The sequence below is a fragment of the Phalacrocorax carbo genome, chromosome 9 (assembly GCF_963921805.1).
Source record: "Phalacrocorax carbo chromosome 9, bPhaCar2.1, whole genome shotgun sequence".
Taxonomy (NCBI): Eukaryota; Metazoa; Chordata; class Aves; order Suliformes; family Phalacrocoracidae; genus Phalacrocorax; species Phalacrocorax carbo.
The window spans coordinates 12,983,287-13,002,248 of record NC_087521.1 but is presented as its reverse complement, the minus strand read 5'-3'; the positions used below and the strand labels follow the sequence as shown (position 1 = coordinate 13,002,248).

At 40.5% G+C, this 18,962-nt stretch overlaps 1 protein-coding gene across 5 annotated transcripts in view; it reads right to left on the bottom strand.

Annotated features, from left to right (window-relative positions):
• Positions 1-18,962, bottom strand: part of TTLL5 (tubulin tyrosine ligase like 5) — a 146,680-nt gene that overhangs the window by 67,581 nt on the left and 60,137 nt on the right. For all 5 annotated transcript variants that reach the window (XM_064460414.1, XM_064460413.1, XM_064460415.1 and 2 more), the window contains 4 exons: positions 16,999-17,132; positions 16,260-16,373; positions 15,442-15,852; positions 13,781-13,971 (listed from right to left, as the gene is read on the bottom strand). In XM_064460414.1, the coding sequence (XP_064316484.1) occupies positions 13,781-13,971; positions 15,442-15,852; positions 16,260-16,373; positions 16,999-17,132 (850 nt within the window). The remainder of the gene's footprint in view (positions 1-13,780; positions 13,972-15,441; positions 15,853-16,259; positions 16,374-16,998; positions 17,133-18,962) is intronic.

Genomic DNA, 18,962 nt, shown 5'->3' with positions numbered 1-18,962 from the left:
CACCTGATATATCTCATGATAAAATGATTCATAAAGTTTTGCCACAATTTTTAAACTGTTGGGGACAGCAAAATGGTCACAAGGTGAAAGGAACATGTTGAGTGAAGAACACAGTGGGATATTGAATCCCAAATAAGCTCTCACAGAAGGAGGACAACCCACTTGACGTACTTTTATTTATTATCTAACATCAAGAAATAGGGGAGAGAAGAACATGGGGGTTGCCACAGCCCTACTGATAACTAGAGCTTTGTGTTAGAAAACCTAACAGCACATATTTGTACTGTTATACTTAGCTTGATACAATGCTAAGAAGCCAAAAGACAAATCATTGTATAATGCCAAAACACTTTTTTTTTTTTTTAATTTTTGAGCATTACAAGGTAAGTTACTGGCTGCAGTACACTTGCCTTCTTGACAGCACATAAGCTTAAAAGAAATGGTGTCTAGAGTCTTGCTTTATTCAGAGAAATTTATTTCTGAATAAATTGAAGATTGAAAGCAAGGCCACAACACAGAAAGATACCCAAAAGTACTGGATTGAGGGTTTTGTTTTTGTTAATCTGCTTTATAATTTAAATAGTAAATATGGAATCTTCAAATACAGATAGGAAGAAAGAAAATTCCAGGATGGAATTTGTTTCTAATGAATAGCATCCTACAGACAAAGACCCATTGTATAGTACCTTTAAGAAATCACAAGCAAGAGTCAGAAGAGGAACTTAGTATCCTTCACATTTCTGATCTACATTATACTATTCTTTCAATAATTTCCCATTATCATATTCAAGAACCTTTCTATAATACAGTATTTTCATCTTGTCTAATTAAAATAAGCTAAAGCAGCAAATGTTAACAAAGGTCCAAAATTAAAAATCAGTGCTGCAGATCAACCTCCACAGATTCAGAAAAAGCCTCCTAACAGCCTGAGTGTTTTTCTTGCTAGTTTGCAGGAGTCAGTCAGGGTGAACAGGGACACATCATCACTAGAAGTTGTTACTCTGCCCCTCTTGGCAGAGTGGTAAAGTGACTTAAATTTTCATTACTGACATCCTGAACAGCAGAACCTGAGTTTTGCTAGTCAATGTCTTACAACACTGAGCAAGCAATGCACTACAAAAAACGCCTACTTCACACTCCTCAGTTGGCAGTTTTAGTATTTTTCTGCCAGAGGCCAGCCATATCCTGTTGCCTAAAAAGTGCTGGGGACTGGAGATCTACAAAGTCTAAAGACCACTTCTCTCACTTGGAGCCACACTTGCATCCTCTCCAGTTCACACATCTCACGTTGCCATTTGGATCTTTCTGACTGATGAGAAGGAAAAGGGATTCAGAGTTCGAGACATACTTCAAAGATCAAGACCAACAGATATACCAAAAGAATGCAGTCGTCATAGGCCTACTTTATTGTCTCTTCCAAAGAAACCTTCGATATGATAAAAAGTTCACTGTCCGAAACAGGAGGGAGGAGACCTAATGCCACATAGTCTTCAGCACAATGTGCCTATCAACAAGTTTCAAAGCTATACATGAACATTAACAGTTCACTGAGAAACCTTTTCTTTTAAAGACAGATTGGACAAGGATCATAGTAAGACACATAAGATCACTACTCTGCTACCTTATGACCAGACCAGAATCTTTAGGTTTTGATGCCTCAGACAGGACAGGATGACCCTATATCATAAGCTCAAAGAAGGAAGCGTTCCATTAGGAAACTGAAAATGTGCAAAATGTCTCATCATTTGTAGTATCTTCTCCTTTGTCTTTTGATCTATTTTTTTCCCATATGCTCAGTTTGACTCCTTCAAGACCCTTCAGTCAATCCCTAAGTTTCCATTTTATTACTTACCATTCATCCAGCAATGCCATCTTTATCCAATGGCTTGTAAAAGAAATGTTTCTATTCTTCCATTACCTGGCTTCCATAGTCACTGAATTTTCACCTGCCAACCCTTCCTTAGACATGCACACCCCTCAAGCTTTCAAGACCAGTGCAATATTTATATTCTTGGGAACAGAGGGGAAGAGCCATGTAAAAAATAAAAAATAATTTTTCTGCAGTCTTTCAGTTATATTTTTCCTTCTTTCAGCCTTCAGAGATGACTATGACTAGATGCTATAACAGTATAAATATTCACTGTTAATCTGCTCTCTCTCCAGTCTGTGTGTTGCATTTTCTTGGCTTTACCACAGAGCTCCCACGTACACCTGTGATCTAGCACAGGCTAGCATGACTTGGCATAACAGAGCACCCAGGTCTTCCAGTACTATTGGAAATAGTCTGCCTGCCTTGTCTTCCTTGCATTGGGATACTGAAATCCAACAGGCCATCCCAGTATGGGTAGCATCACAGGCTCTTAACCTGCCTCTTTCCTTAAGAGGCAAAGGAAACCCCAAACCACAGGATCTCTTAACATACACACACACACGCACTGTCTGAATAGTGACACAAAACATACCTACTACAAATTCCTTGAAGAAACCATCTAATATAGATTTTTCTAAGGCCACCTTTTTGTTACCCAGGCCAGCTTACTAATCAAACCCCATACTACAACACCTTCATTTTATGTACAGATTTGAATTTGCAGGAGAAACCAGCAAGAAGGGAAGAACTGGGGCTAACAGGCTGGGAAGTATGAAATCTGTGTGTGTACCAAGGCTGATCTGGCCAAAGGCCTGTGACATTCCTTCTCTGCTTGTGGAGCTTACCAGCTTACAGGATATACATATGCATACAGAGCACAAGTGTTCCAGTCTCCAGAAAATGTTCCAGACAAAGACCTGCCAGAGACATTCCTGGGAAACCTGACAAATTTGCAGATTCCTTTGTAGTGCCTCCAGCGTATGCATCCATTTAACAATGAAAAAATACCTCAAGTTAATGCTGCTGCTGTGGATGGCTGAACTCCCCTCTTCCTTCTCCTGAAAAAGTCAGTCTTTCATTAGACGCTCTCTGCCTCAAAACTTCCCAGTGGGAGTGGATTTTGATAAGGCACAGTCCTGCCAAATGTTTGATGGGAAAGATTACACCCTGATCATAACATGAGTTCTAGCTGCTCAGCCTGGCCCATTTGGTGACTCTCTGCAGATCTGCAGATGTTGCTGCATCATAACAAAAGCCTCTGCTCCTATTCCCTTTGGAGCCTCAGAGCAGGAGGGGTTCAATTCAAGCACTGCAGAAACTACACTGACATTTTCACTTCCTCAACCTCTGCTGAGACCAGTTATATTACTGCTGATGCTACAAATCAGTAGTATTGAAAGTAATTCCAGCTCCTGTGTGAACAGCCTGGGGATGAGGAGGAGATAGGGCCCTGAAACAGTGCAAAGCTGTGTGAAAAAGGAAAGAAAAATATCCCTCAGACTTCATCTCCTGGCTTCTTGCTCCTCTTCCTAGTTACAAATGAGATGCCTTTTTCCTTTACACTTCCCTTCCTCTCCATCAGTGGAAGGGTAAAAGCCAACCAAATGGTTACATACCGAAAATAAATCTGATTAAGACGCAGATAAAGTGGGTTGACTCAAAGCAAGGGATTAACACTGAAAACAACCCTTTTGTGGGGAAAATATCCCCGCAAAATTTCTGCAAATATTTGCTGCACCCTGATTTTAATGGTCTTTTTGCAGTCACCGTGTTGCGCTGCTCAGATCTAGAACTGAAAGAACTGATGCCCATTGGGACCCATACAATGTGTTTTGGCACACTGGCAGTTTGCTTTGCAGCACTTTTTCTCTGCTGAGAACAAGGCAGGCCAGGGTACCACGCTGTATAACAGACAGGTAACTGAGGAGTGTGGGTTCAAATATTGTTGTAGCTGATGTTAAGCTGAAGCTCGCTATTTTGGGATTCCTGTGTCATATTATTCCCACAAGGTCACTCTGGGGCACTGTAAAGTGCCCATTCCAATTCCTCCTCACTCCCTGTCCTAAAGTTTAGTAAACGCATTTGCTTCTTGCTAATTTCCACCTTCTGTCCAAACAAAAAATGTAGAATGAGAGAAGTGCCCCATCCTCCTATGGATCTGTCAGCATGTTTGCAGGAATCCTGGCTGCTGGATCTTGGGCACTGGCTGGCTACGTAGCAGAGATGGAGGCAGCTCAGTATAGCCGTTGCCTGGGTGGTCTGATGTTATCCCTGTGATTAAACTCCCTGGCTAGAAGATTTGGAGCTATTCCTAATAATGGCTGGGTTCTGAAATCTCACACTCTCCCTCACAGAGAGGGGCAGAGCTCCGACCAGGCTTCCCCTCCTCCTTCTCTTCCTCCTCCTCCTCCTGGTGAAGCTCGCCAATTCAACCCATTCTTCAGTTCACTATCATTAATAACTACAAAGTACTACAGTCTGGTAGATATCAATTGCAGCCCCCCACACCAGTCAGTGATAGGGACCTCACGCAGATCCAGCAGAAAGAAAACCTTTTTACCTCACAGCACATTTCAGAGAAATAGCATGCTATACACATAGGAAAAAAAACCACATACATATCCAGGATCGAGCCACCTGGCTCTGGATCTACACACATGCTGTGCATTTTCACATCCTCCCTGTAGGAATTGCCACAACACAAGCACACGGAAATATTTTATGCTAAACACACATGAAATAAAGACTTTAGGATTAACACCTGATAAGGAACACAGCAGAGAGAAAAGAAGCCTCCATTATTTTGGTCACAGCCCTCATCCACCTATCCATCAGGAAAGGCCGATGGCTAACAGTAGGTACAGGTGAAAAAAACCCTCTTAGTTCAGCTGTCCAGAAGTAACATAGTAGCCAGTAAGGTCCCTATACCACAAATCAAGGCAAGAAAGGCAATTAAGTCTTTATACAATGAAAGGGGCTTACTGAACTGTAACTTCAGGCTTCAATCCCCATCTCACCACCAATGTATCTGCCTTGATTCTCCAATAGTACTGCTACCATATTAGGCTCATGCTAGGCAATGGGCAAACTAAACAAGAAAATTTCAGGACAATTGAAAAATTTAATTCAGTATCATTAACACACTGACAACACTACTGGTGAACCACTACGCTACACATACTGACAAAGACATTATCACTCTGTAAAAATAATTAGCAATCATTTGCATGCCATCACTAGGGAAATCGCTAATTTGAGATACTGATTTCCTTACAAGTGTCTCAGTAACCCACTTATCATAAAGGAAATATTTAGCTTGACTGCAGTAAAGCTACGTAGCAAAGAAAAGGTCCTAAGTATGGAAGCAGCAGTATAGGACACATCCCTCAGAATTAAAGACAAAAGGTCAGTTCAGAGCAATGGCCCAGCAAACTCACTATCCTGCCTAACATATTTCAGAAGATGAATGAAATTTTAGTGTCTATGCATCTAACTAAAAAAATTTACCAATAAGGAAAGTTATATTATTTCTGTATGTCAAAACCTAGGGATCTATCATTTGCAAAATGCTCATAATTCTGTCTAACTATGGCCTGTTAAGCTTTCTGCCTTAATGGTATTTTGTTGCAGGAAGTTTCGGAAGCTAACTATATTCTGCAAAAGGAACTATTCCTTTTTATTGGTTTTTCCTCTGATGTCTCCCTACTAAACTGAATATCCCCTTCTTATTATGAGAAACATGAATAAAAGCAACTTTATTTACCTTGTCACCCACTGCTCTGTATAATTCCTTCATACCTATCTCCTCCCAAAACAAACTTAATATTTTCACTTCCTCATTAAAAAATGCATTTTGCAGTTAATTGTTGTGGTCCCTCATCTGTGAATCCCATTTATTTTTCCTGAATTCACTTTATGAATGGCAACTAGAACTGAAAACAGTTTTTCAAGGAAGGGCACATAATTGATCCTTACATAAATGCATGCTACTTCCTATCCTGTTCCTTAAACAAGTTAATAATTTTTGTTTGTTGCCTTTACCGCTTGACATTGAACAGCTACCTCCACCGAGCTTTCCAGAACAAAACTAATTTTTTCTACCCTAAATGATTAAAGCTTATTAAGTGGTTAAAAATATTGCTTGTCATGTAATCAGTTATTTGTAAACACTGAACTGCATCTGCCATTATCTTGCCCAGTTAATGCAGTTGTTAAATTTCTCTTAGCTTTTCTCATAATAACCAAAAAAGAATACAGACATACTGACAAATTACCAGGAGGTAGGCTCAAGTTTAAGTTTACAGCACACACAACCTCACAGTAATTTAACATCTGGACACTTGTAGCCCACGTTATACTGAAGGCAACAAGGAGTTATCTCATGTTATAAACATGAGCTGCACAAGCATGTGATCACACGGATGAACACTAATCTACTGTAAATTCACACCCCATATTACATTGCAATAACTTGCTTTTATATTCATTCTTTAGGTTATAACATGCCAGTCATTATGAAACTCCTCCATTCAAATCTTTAATTTCACACTCCATGTGCATCCTGTATTCTTCATCTTTGGTTATCCACTTGCTGTATAGCAAACTGACCAGTTATTCTTTTGTTTGCTTTCTGTCAGTTTTCAACTTCCCCTCTCACCCTAGAGATACCTGACTTGCTTAACAGTCCTTGCTGAGAGCTTGTCAAAAATTTTTTTGAAAGTCTGAACAACAAGAACCAGTTCCACCAGATGCTATTTTTCTCAGTTCAAAGAATTCTAATAGATCAAGACATGGGTTGGGCATTTTGGTTTTTTTTCTGGTCTGAATTATATTTACCTGAGTGAATTCATTTTAATTTCAGTTTAATATATATCTGCTAGTGGAGCAAGACTCATTGCTTTAATTTACAGTAAACTTGAGGGTCCTTATTACAGATAAGAACGTTTGTTGTCTTTCTGTCCTCTATACCAGTTTTACCCCTGACCTCACCTTTCAGTAGAAACTTTGTCACCTCACTGTTGCATTTCTGAACTCCTAGATGTACACCATCCAGCCACAGAAGTCTCATAAAACATTTTTTGCCTACATTTTTTCTCCTTGGAGCTTAACTTCATTACCTGGAAATAAAATGTATCTCCTCTGTATCTACTATAGTGAAAAATAATGCAAAATAAATTATTTAATACCTCTAATACCCATATCCTCCAAAATTTGTTTCTACAGACCTAGACTGTATCCCCACTGAATTAATAAATTAACCTATCAATGGCATATTTAAAGAAATCTGATTTCCTGGGGCATCCATGCATGTCTCCTTTGCCCATAATCACATCATTCACAAGTCTGATACTTATGATACCTTCAAGATCCTTCCTCTCTACGTCCCCCTAACTTACAAGCAAGAAGCAGCACATATTGTAGCTCATTCCAAATCAGAAGCCCCTTCACTGCTAATTAATATATGCATTCTGACTGGCCAGGCAGCAGTCCAAACAGAACAGATATGTTGAACTCCACTTGATTCTAGCCCTTGACTGGAACACTCTCATGGGCCTTGCACTTTGCACTTAATGTTTTTCACAAAACAGGTAAGAATGTACTATCTTCAAGACTAAATTAGTTGAAACGTGGGGAATTTGGACAGAGGCATTTTCTCTCTTATTTGTATTCTTATGACCCCTTGAGCTCAGACACTTCCTTATTATCCCACTCAGTCGTGAACTTATCAGGTTAATGCTGGATCCTCAGAAGGCACACATTTTCCATAGAGACCTCTGTGTTGCTTGCTCCCAAACACATTGGGTAGTTAAGTAGGGGATCAACTCGTTATTTTTGGATGCTGTAGAGTACTATAGTTAGATGGTGAATACTGCAAAAATCAGGCAGTGTTTAAAAGAGTTCTTATGGACAGAGGTACATAATTCTCACTGTCACAACCTCAATCAGCTTTATTATTAGCTTTAATGTAATAATTTTATGTGATCACAAAAACATTTTAAATCTGTGGTTTTAAGTAAATAAATGGAATAAAATTCCTCAGAATTAAAAACTAACATTCACTGCTAATTGCTATATTTAACAATAAAGATTCTCTCTAGCAGCTGACATCATCTATCTGGACTTGTGCACAGCATTTGACACTGTCCTACACAATATCCTTGCTCTAAATTGGAGAGACATGGATTTGATGGATGGACCACTCAGTGAATAAGGAACTGGCTGGATGGTTGCACTCAAACAGTTGCAGTCAACAGCTCGATGTCTAAGTGGAGACCAGTGACAAGTGGCACTCCTCAGGGGTCGCTATTGGGACCAGTGTTAACATCTTTGTGGGCAACATGGACAGTGCAATTGAGTGTACCCTCAGCAAGTTTGCCAATGACACCAAGCTGTGTGGTGCAGTTGGCACACTGGAGGGAAGGGATGCCATCCAGAGAGACCTCGATAGGCTTGAGAGGTGAATCCATGCAAACCTCATGAAGTTCAACACGGCCAAGTGCAAGGTCCTGCACATGGGGCAATCCCAAGAACAAACACAGGCTGGGTGAAGAATAGGCTGAAAGCAGCCCTAAGGAGAATGACCTGAGGGTGCTGGTTGAGCAGAAGGCTCACCGTGACCCAGCAATGTGTGCTTGCAGCCCAGAAAGCCAACCGTATCCTGGGCTGCATCAAAAGAAGCGTGGCCAGCAGGTCGAGGGAGGTGATTCTGCCCCTCTACTCTGCTCTTGTGAGACCCCCACCTGGATTATTGCATACAGCTCTGGAGCCCCCAGTATAAGAAGGCAATGGACCTGTTGGAGTGGGTCCAGAGGATGGCCATGAAGATGATCCGAGGGCTGGAGCACCTTTCCTATGAAGACAGGCTGAGATAGTTGGGATTGTTCAGCCTGGAGAAGAGAAGGCTCTGGGGAGACCTTCTAGCAGGCTTCCAGTACCTGAAGGGGGCCTGCAAGAAAGCTGGTGAGGGACTTTATACAAGGGCAGGTAGCGATAGGACAAGGGCTAATGGCTTTAAACTGAAAGGGGGTAGACTTAGATTAGATATAAGAAATTCTTCACTCTGAGGGTGGTGAGGCACTGGAACACGTTGCCCAGAGAAGTTGTAGATGCCCCATCCCTGGAAGTGTTCAAGGCCAGGTTGGATGGGGCTTAGAGCAACCTGGTCTAGTGGAAGGTGTCCCTGCCCACGGCACAGGGGTTGGAGCTAGACGATCTTTGGGTCCCTTCCAACCCAAACCATTCTATGATTCATTGTATTTATTAATTTGTAATGCTGAATATTTATCTTTCATAACCTAACTGGAGGTTGTCATACTCCAGTGTGTCCTTAAAGCAACATCTTTCCTGGACTTACTATCAAAGGCAGTTACAGAACTTACCCCAACAGCTGCTCCTTTTCTAGCCTAAGATAGAATAATACTGCTCCTCTTTTCTCTCTGTTCATTCTCTCATTTCTGCAACTGAGCAGTAAGGTATCATACAGTGATGTAGGGGATTAAGTAATGATTCTTGTGAAGATGCACTGGTGAAATTTTATAGGACATAATGAAAAATTTTTCAAAAATACAAAATAAAGGCAAAACTTTCTCACAAACTTTGTGAGACAGTCTGTGAGGACCGAAAACTAACTGCGTACAAGGCAATGAAGGCGCACACCAGTAAGGCTTCAACTTCCTGCCATCTTCAACTCCCATATTATAAGAACCGTTCAATTTATGAGTACCACTGTGAAGTTACCATCTGGTATTTCAGAAGAGAATGGAGAGGACTGACAAGACAGAAAGCTGATGTAATCACAAAAATCTTGTTTTCTTAAGATGGCAGATTTTAAATATCTTGTTCAAAGCTCATCAGATACTTACACTTAAAATTTTCCCTTTGAACATTATCATTTCAGCAGCCAATTGGCTTCATAAATTAAATTGATCTAATGCAGAGTGTAAGAGAGAAAACGTGAAACAGGTGCTTTGGGCACAGGTAGGAAACAGTGAAGGACAGCAGGGACTGGAGAGGAACAGATGTGGACTCCCAACCAGAATGGCAATGTCATTTCCAAGCACAGCTGCTAAGGCTACATTTCTGGGAATCCCGAGACCCACGCTAGTACATGGATACCAGAAGCAATTCTCAAGAATGGGAATGGAAAACAAGCTTCCCAGCTGCCCTTGGAAGGAGGTAATGTATTCAGAGTATACCTGCCCCCAAGACACACCCAGGCATGACACAGGGAACCAAGACACAGACAAATGCATTCAACTCACACACAGAAGCTCTTTCCCTTGGAAATGAAACAGTCCACAGCAATAGTAGCATTTTCAAAAGTCTCTCTTTCACATACACCCCCTCCAAACCAATAGTCCTAATCTTGCCATTAAACATAATTAAATTCAAATACCAAGTCCCTTTCATACCAGCCAGGTACTTTCCAACAAGGTAGACTAACTCAGTTTCTGGAGTAGCTTTAAACAATTGTACTATTTTTATTATTTAGGTAAGCGATGTTCTTTTCCAGGGGTTGTCTTCATGCCAATTTATTTTAGAATGCTTTTACTTTTAAAGGACTATGATATTTCAAGTGGCCTAAACAGAGGAGTGAAAAGGAGGGGAAAGACCAGTTCAGAGTCTCCTGTCTAGAAATACATTGGAAAGTAGTGCCTTGTTTAATTAAATCACCCTCATATGAGCCCTATCTCTAACCTTCTCTCAGCTTTCAATCCCTTACTTCTCCTGTCCCAAAGCCACCAGGGTTTCATAACTCAGAGCTGTCAAAGACTCCCATCCCAAGACTTTCCCGCTTTCAACCCATACCAATGGTCTTTGACTTCTCATTTCTCTCCAGCTGTTTACTAAATCCTCTCCCACGTCTCTCTCTTCTGCCTTTATCTCCCCCCATTCTGGTTCAGACCAAATCTTCCTCTGCCCAAATCTATAACCACACCGCACTCCCAGATAGCTTCACTGATATCTACCTTTCTGCAAATCACTTTCCAAACTGCCAGCCTACTCTAATGCCTGCACTGCTCCTACTCATTCAGTTCCTGTGCTTCAAACACACATCCACACCCAGTGGCTCAATGCCAGGTGTCCTGGTTCCAGGTCCTTCAACAATGAGCCCAACCCTTGTTTGGCTCCTCCAGTTTTACCTCTACAGGCACTTGCTGTCATACTATCATGCTTTTATTGTATGCTGGAACCTCTTGTCTCCCCCTCATTGTCATGGCAGCCTTGTCTTCCCACAGAACTAAATCCCTTGGTCCTTGTTGCAAGACAAGGCTTTAAAAGCCAGGCTGGATCAAAAAGAAAAAAAACTCACACAAAAAAGCCCCACACAACCATGCACACAAAAAAATCCCAGCACAAAACCAGAATGACTCTCAGATGACAGAAGAGTCGTGTTCAAGGAAAAAAAGAAAAGCAGAAAAGCACAAGTAGTAGCTGTACACTTTAGGTCTGTTCCTTTGGGCTTTGCAGTTACATCTGAACCTTCCAAAACATCACCGTTTCAGGTATGATTAAAATAATAGTCTCGGCTTAGAAATTACTATATACCATAAATTCAGTACTGAAGAATCAGATTGCCTTAAAAAAAGAAAAAAAAAAAAAAAGAAAAAACCCCAAACTGTCCTCAACTAAACCATCCAAATTTTCATACTAAGCAAACTTCAGATTTCATCTCTTCAAAGGGATTATTGCAGAAATACAGCCTCGAGAATCACAGTAGAGAGCAGATGTCTAGAACCGAACGGATGCAGGCTCAGGAAGGAAATTCCCTGTCAGACAGAGCTCCAGTTCTAAACATTTCATTGATTTGTGAACCCCTTTCTACATGGACCTTTTTCATGATGACAGAAGACCACTGAGACACACTATACTTCACTACAGAAGCAAAGCCTGTATGAACACTGTGTAGCCAAATAAAAAAAAATATATCAAGGTCATTCAGAAAATCTACATTGACTGCTAGGAGCTGAGGTCTTTATTGTTTTCTTATCACAAAGAAGGGAACTAGCACCTTCACTCTCCTTCCATGCATTTCCCACCTCTTCTGTGGGAAAGTATCATGGAAGAACCCAGAAGCAAAAAGCAATGCAGACACATTTACCACCACCAACACATTTCCACAGCTACCACTGCACTTCATAGCCACTTTCAGGCTTGAGTATACCTACACTGATTGACTGTGTCTAAAGAGGTTTCAGTCTCCACCATCTACAGTTACCAGAGTATGCTCCTTTGTCACCCAACACAGCTGGACTCAGAAAGCCACCCAGCCCTTCCCATATAGATCTTTGAATTCCTCTCTGGATTCCCCTTTCTGTACTTCCTAATTTAACCAGTAGTAACTAGCTATGGTAGGAATACAGAAATTTAAAAATAATCTAATAACTATATAAATGGCAGCAAGAAGACAACCTGGGCTCTCTAGACAGACCTAAGAAACCACAGCAGTTGGAACCGAGTGGGAAATGAGTGATTTTAGGGAGAAAGCCTATGAATTTTTTAAAAGTTCTTTCCTGAAAAGATTGAAATGAAATAGATTCATTTCAATTTTTCCCAAGTATTTGTTTAAATGCTAATTTTTTGAACCATTTTACTAACAAAGTTTAGCTTAAAAAAGCTAAATTCTTATTTCATTAGGAGAACCAGACTGACAGCTCTGAATATTACTGAACAAGCAAACTAGCTTCTCCTGATGATCCCCATACCATTTCAGGCTTTGAAAGATCAAATTCTTTTATGAGGGTCTGGTCTGACACAAGATCAGGCCTCAGCATCACTGGTATATTCAGTACTCACGTTCTCTGCTAAGTCCATCAACAAAAAGATGTTTTGTTTTTGTGACTTATCCATTGAAGTTCAAGACCTAGCTGCAACGACCAGAGTGCCTGTGTTAGTTTTGCAACCACCTAGGCTGAACCAAAACCTTGAACTAGATGTAGATGGGTCCAAAAATCTATTCAGCTTCCTAGACTTTCAAAAGGTGGGGTACATTTATAAAAGGTATATTGCCAATCATCTATCCAGATATTCAAAATCCAAACATGTAAAAATAAAACTGAAAGAAGCAAAAAGAAGCAAATAGGAGCAGCTATTGCAACTATTAAACATGCCTCAGAAAAGTTAGTGCAACATCACCGTTAAAACAATACTTCCAAAATCAAAGTATCAGAGCAAAGATATTTAAACTGTTTTCCCCTAGCAAGTAAAGAGGGGAAAAGTTAATTTCCAAGGCAAAGTGCCTATCCTGGAGAACCTCCAGCTGGCAGCTTAATTAACTGAGAAGTGTCCAGCTTGAGCACCTTTGAACCCAACTACAGCATATTATAAAGAAAAAAATTACTACATGTGTAGCTATTTACAACATAGCACTCAAAAACAAATATGAAACTAAGTGGAATTCTTCCAGAAGCCAATGTAAATTTGATCTATACCACCATGTTTAGCAAAAGGATTATCATATCCCATGCTAGTAAGACCTTCATTATATCTTTACAATATTATTGGAGTATAGATTTTACATCAGAAGCCATTCTGCAGGCTTCCACTCCCAGCACTGTGATGTCACACTGGAGGAATGAGGAAGCAAAATGCACAGAAGCACAAATCTGAGAAGACTTGGTTTTATTGTTTAATAAGACCAAGCACGGATTTGTTTTTTTTATAACATATTTTCTAATCCTCTGCCCAGTCTTGCTTTCTTCTATAGAAGGACTTTAGCAATGTTCTTGTCATCTCACAGAATATCAAAATTCTGGTCACTGTAATCACTTCAGAACAACAATATGACAGAAATCTATTTTCATGAGATTTATGCCTTCCAGCATGTCTCAGCTCAGCCAAGGGCTGACACCGAAGCCTGTGACAGAATTTTCTGTTGTCACTGGGACTCTAGCTTTACTGCTTACATACCTGCTGTGTAAGGAGACCCATGTGGCTTGGAGGGGAATACTGACAGACTGCTTGCTTTTCTGCCAGCTGCTGCAGTTCTGCTGCTACCATACTGGGGCTATAACGTTTGCCTTGGGAAGAAGTATCTTCTGCATCTTTGTTCATCCTGGCTGAGCCCACACACTGCCCATGTGGACTGCGACGGCACAAGCCTACCAAACAAACATTTGAATACGCTTAGTAAGCACTATGTCAGACTCTCTCAGCGTGCTGATCGCAGCAATACAAAAGCAGGTGTGATACTTTCTGCAGATTCTAGGGAGAATACGGCCTTCTACTCTCCACAGGTATTGCCTATACGAGCTTTTGTCAATTCCAAACCCATATTCTCTTTACCATAATGTATCTAAAGGCACCCAATTCCAGAGGATATTGTCTGCTACTACCTAAATTAAATTTGTAATGTTTTTCCTTAAAAACAAATGGATCCCTTTAAATAAGCTACTCAGATTTGTTTTAATGCTAGATAGGTAGTCAATATATATACAACAATCTCAGTGAACATATGCTGACCCTGATATACAACCTAAAGCAAATGTATATACCATCGCTAAAAAAACCAAATACATATACGTTATCAGGACCACAGCTGTTAGCCTGTGTGTGGTTCCCAAAACTTTCCTAATAGGTTACAGTCTGCATCCATAAATTCCTACGGTTTCTTCTACCCTTCAGATTCCTTAGACTCTAAAGTTGCATTGCTGAACTGTGTTCTACCCCAGAATGGTAAACGAAAGGTCTCTAGATCTTGTTTTTAAGATACTCTTGGATATGGAAGTGCTGAAAGGTCCTAGAGAAAGAGATACAGTAATGATTCATTCAGATCTTTCTTTTTTGCAGGTCTTGACACACCTTTAAGTGTTCAAGAAGTGTTTCATTAAGGGATTTCTCTGCATGATACAGAAACACAGAACTAAGAACAGCACATAGACTGAGACCAGACTTCTACTAACCAAAACTATATTAAAATCACTAAAGATAAATAAGAGGTCAGTAATACCATCCAGCAAAAATACAAAATACTTCATTTCTCAGCTCTTTTTGAACAAGTCCAAAGGCTGAGTTCGAAGTTCAAAGCTGAGGGGAAACCTTATCACTCTCTACAACTACCTGAAAAGAGGTTGTAGTGAAGTGGGTGTCAGCTTCTTCTCCCAAGTAACAAGTGATAGGACAAGAGGAAACAGTCTCAAGTTGTGCCAGGGGAGGTTTAAATTGGATGTTAGGAAAAATTTCTTCACGGAAAGGGTTGCCAAGCATTGGAACAGGCTGCCCAGGGAAGCGGTTGAGTCACCATCCCTGGAGGTATTTAAAACATGTGTAGACGTGGCACTGAGGGACATGGTTTAGTGGTAAACTTGGTAGTGTTAGGTTAATGGTTGGACTCAACCTTAAGAGTCCTTTCCAACCTAAATAATTCTATGACTCCCTGTTCCTCTGCTCAGTAAAAGGGCATCTTTGGCAAACAAGGGCTGCTTCCTGCACTCCTCCTTTCCATGAGAAATCTAGCACCATTCAACAAGACTCATAATTCTGGAAACGTAAAATTTCTACCTACTCCAGAACAGAGATTACACAATCTCTATACTGAACTAGCAGGTTATTATGCTTCCCAGAACACTCACCTACTTTTGCAGAGGATGGTCGGGACAATCTTTGGCTGTAGATCTGAGCAGCTCTCTGAAAAGATGAGAATGGGCCAATGGTGTAGCTACCAGAATGACAACGATGTAACCCTGCAAGGCTAGAAGCCTCACTGGACACTGGGTTTGTGAAGATAGAAGAGCTGTCAGGAGCTGTGCTCTGCGAGGAGGGTAGCGGGGATGTGGACCGAATCAGCCTGGGACCAACTGGAGGAGCTGGCAATGAGTGGTGACCAGGCATCTGCAAATTTTCAGATGCTGCAGGCTGAGACGGTATCCAGGGACTGGTACTTCTCTGCAGCATGGCACCAGAAACAGAGGAAGAAGCACTGGAAGGGCCACACCGAGGTAATTTCACTTCAGCATTTAAGGAGAAGGTGGGTCCTTCTGGAACTACACAAAGATAATGAGCACACTACATGAGAAAAATCTGCTTTTCAGATCCTTTGGATAATATCAACACACCAAAGATACCTCTACTCAGACACACTGAAGCCAAAATGACCTCATTTACCAGCAAAGATAAAAAGATGCTATACATGATGAATATCCTCTTCCAAAGCTTGCCATATCTAGATCTTCCCCCACAGAAGAGCAGCTAACTCTCTCATACTGTTCACTCTACAGTATGTTCTCTTGGGTTCAAAAGAAAAACCTGCAGAACCCTCCCCAAAATTGTGCATTTGAATCTCTCAGTTTGAACCCAAGGATTCCAACCGTTGCTTAAAACAGTATTAAAACCAGTATATGGTTTTGTGTTTTGTTTTTTTTTTTTAAATGATTTAAACCAGTTCACTTACAGGTTGATTTAACTTCTTTCGGTTTATAGCCTTTTAATGCTCCTTCTGCAGGCAGATCCGCAACTGAACTTTTGGGCCTATCACCTTTTATTTTTTTCACCACTTCAGGATGATCTATAACAAAATCAAGCAGTTAGGAAGTAGAAAAAATGCAAACTCTGATATCATTAGAACAGGATTGTCAAATTTAAGCCTTGTTACAATGGACTTTCTTGCTAATATGTACTGCAGACCATACAACTCTATTGATCACAATTGTGCTGTCATGTACAGTAGCACGGACTACTGGATGTGTATGGCTGGCCCTGCATTTCCTTCCATGGAACACCTAATTAGGCTCAAATATACAGACTCTGCCCTCCAATGGGTATGCTTACCATAGGCAGCACAATTTAACAGGCCTTGATTTCTCTCACACCTTACTTTGATTTTAGGAATCTCTGTTCACATCAAATCTCAGTGCCTTTGGTTTGCACATTCTCATTTCAGTCATGAACCACCATATCTAGTTCCTTATAAATGCTAGTCCAGATTCATCCCATTTCACTTCAGGCAAAGAAGATAGGAGTGCAGTTACTCTAGTCTTTACATACAGAGTCAGTTTAAAAAAAAAACCAATAAAATATGCAACCTCAAGAAAATTGAATAACATTCTGGAGGAATTTTTCTCTTTCCATAGACGGAAGTTAAACTGGATTTGTCTGGGCAACATCATCTCAGAACTGCCTGCAACACTTACCCCCTTGAGGCTGTTTCTCTAACTGGTTACTGGTGTTGCTGGGTTTTGTGCTTGTGGAGTTTGCTCCTAGGAAGACACTTGCTGACTTGTTTTTGTGTGTGTAAAACGTCAGCACTTCCTCCAGCTCACTTTCACTACAATAAGGAGAGAAGAATGGATGTAAGTGATGATTCTAAGCTTTTCTGCCTTCATGTAACAATCAAAGACAAGAAACAACAAGGAGACTGAAGAGGGGAGTGGGAAAAAAGGTGAGGTCAGACAAGATAATGATTTGCTCAGCTCTGCAGAGTAAGAGCAGAAGGAAAGGAACATGTCTTGGTTAAACCTGAGACTTCCACTGAAATGCCATTTTCTTATGCAGTAGAAAATTCAAGGCATCCAGGAGCCTTCCAAGGATAAATAAAGAGCAGGTGAAAACTCCAAAGACATTTTTGGGGTGATTAGCTCACAGCAAAATTTGTGAATCTTCCCCAGGTACTCTCTAGACAAGCAGCTATCATGTTCATGAGATAACTCAGCTCAGCCTGTTTTATAGTCATTGTCAGTAGTTTCAATTCAACATTGTGAGAAGAAGAGGAAAGAGGAGGGAAGAGCTTATTAATTAGCCAAAACTGCAGGACAAGCAAACAGAACAGTCAATATTTTTGTGAATCTCACAAAACTTGTGTATGGTTCTCATTTTCTTTATAAGAAGAGAGTTTAACTGCCCCAATGTCCCAAGCATCTATTGGTCCCAAAGCAGTATCAGTTACTTGGCCATTCATATTAGAACTTGTGCGAGCTGTAATTCTAATTGTTTTGATATCTAACATGCTTTCCTTTTGTTTTAGAGTGTTGCCTTAGCATTAGTGAGTGGGTATATGGCAAAGCAAACACCAAAAGCAAGAATTATATTATCTTATAGTGTTACTGGCACTATAACACAGGAATATAAATTTGCATAGCAGCAGTTATAATCCTTCAAAATGTCCTCTGCATATCACACTTTTACTAGTCTTAGCTAGCCTGAGCTTTGGTAAAAGCAACGTCTAAAGGTGATGCCACTGGAGTTTGGATCCAGGGCACGCTGAAAAGTTCACCTTTTCTCCCAAACCAATGAGAATAGAGGTGAAGAGGAAATATAAGAATGAAAAGTTGTTGGTGCAAAGGTGCTTTAAGCTTTTAATCGAATTTCCCAGCATAAGCACATACTTTTACATTGCACTGAGGATGTTTAGAAGCAATGGTTGTAGCATATGTATAACTAAACACAATGCCATCCATGTGATATCAAAGTTAAAGAGTCAATAAGATAATCCCAATTATTAATTGGCAACATTTATTACCCATTTTCTCCAGTGTTGCATTCACTGTCCTGCAGAACAAACACTCAAAGTGGAAATCTGTCTCTGTTGCTTGGCTCCAAATGACTAGTTCACTGATTTAAGTTTCAAGCACAGCGCAAATTAGTGTCAGATATCAGAGTTTTCAGACATACCTGATACTTCATACGAAGCAGAAAGATCATCACTAGAAATTGTCTGATCGTTGTCAAACTGGCTTTTGCTGTTCTTTATCACTCAGGCAGATGATCCAGCAAAAATCTCCAGCCCCAGCCTAGACTGTGCATCAGGCCACGGTGGCATGGTAGCCAAGAACATGGAAACAGAAGAGTATGCAGTTCTGCCCCAGACAGCCATCTCTTAGTATTTCTGACAAAAAGTAAAATGACCTGCCCTAGGAGGCAACAGTCATTTTAGCAGCCAGAGATGTCAGAGAATCAAGAGGATGCCATGGGCCCATGTAATCAATCTGTATTTCTAGTGACAGGACTAGATGCTATGGTATATGGTAGTCAGATGTCTTGAATATCATTCTTTTATAGAACTCTACCCGAGAAGCAGCCAGATTTTTCTTGGAGCCTGTAAAGCTGTTGCAGTAATGACTCCATCAATTATATTAGCAAAATGTAGAATTCATTGTTT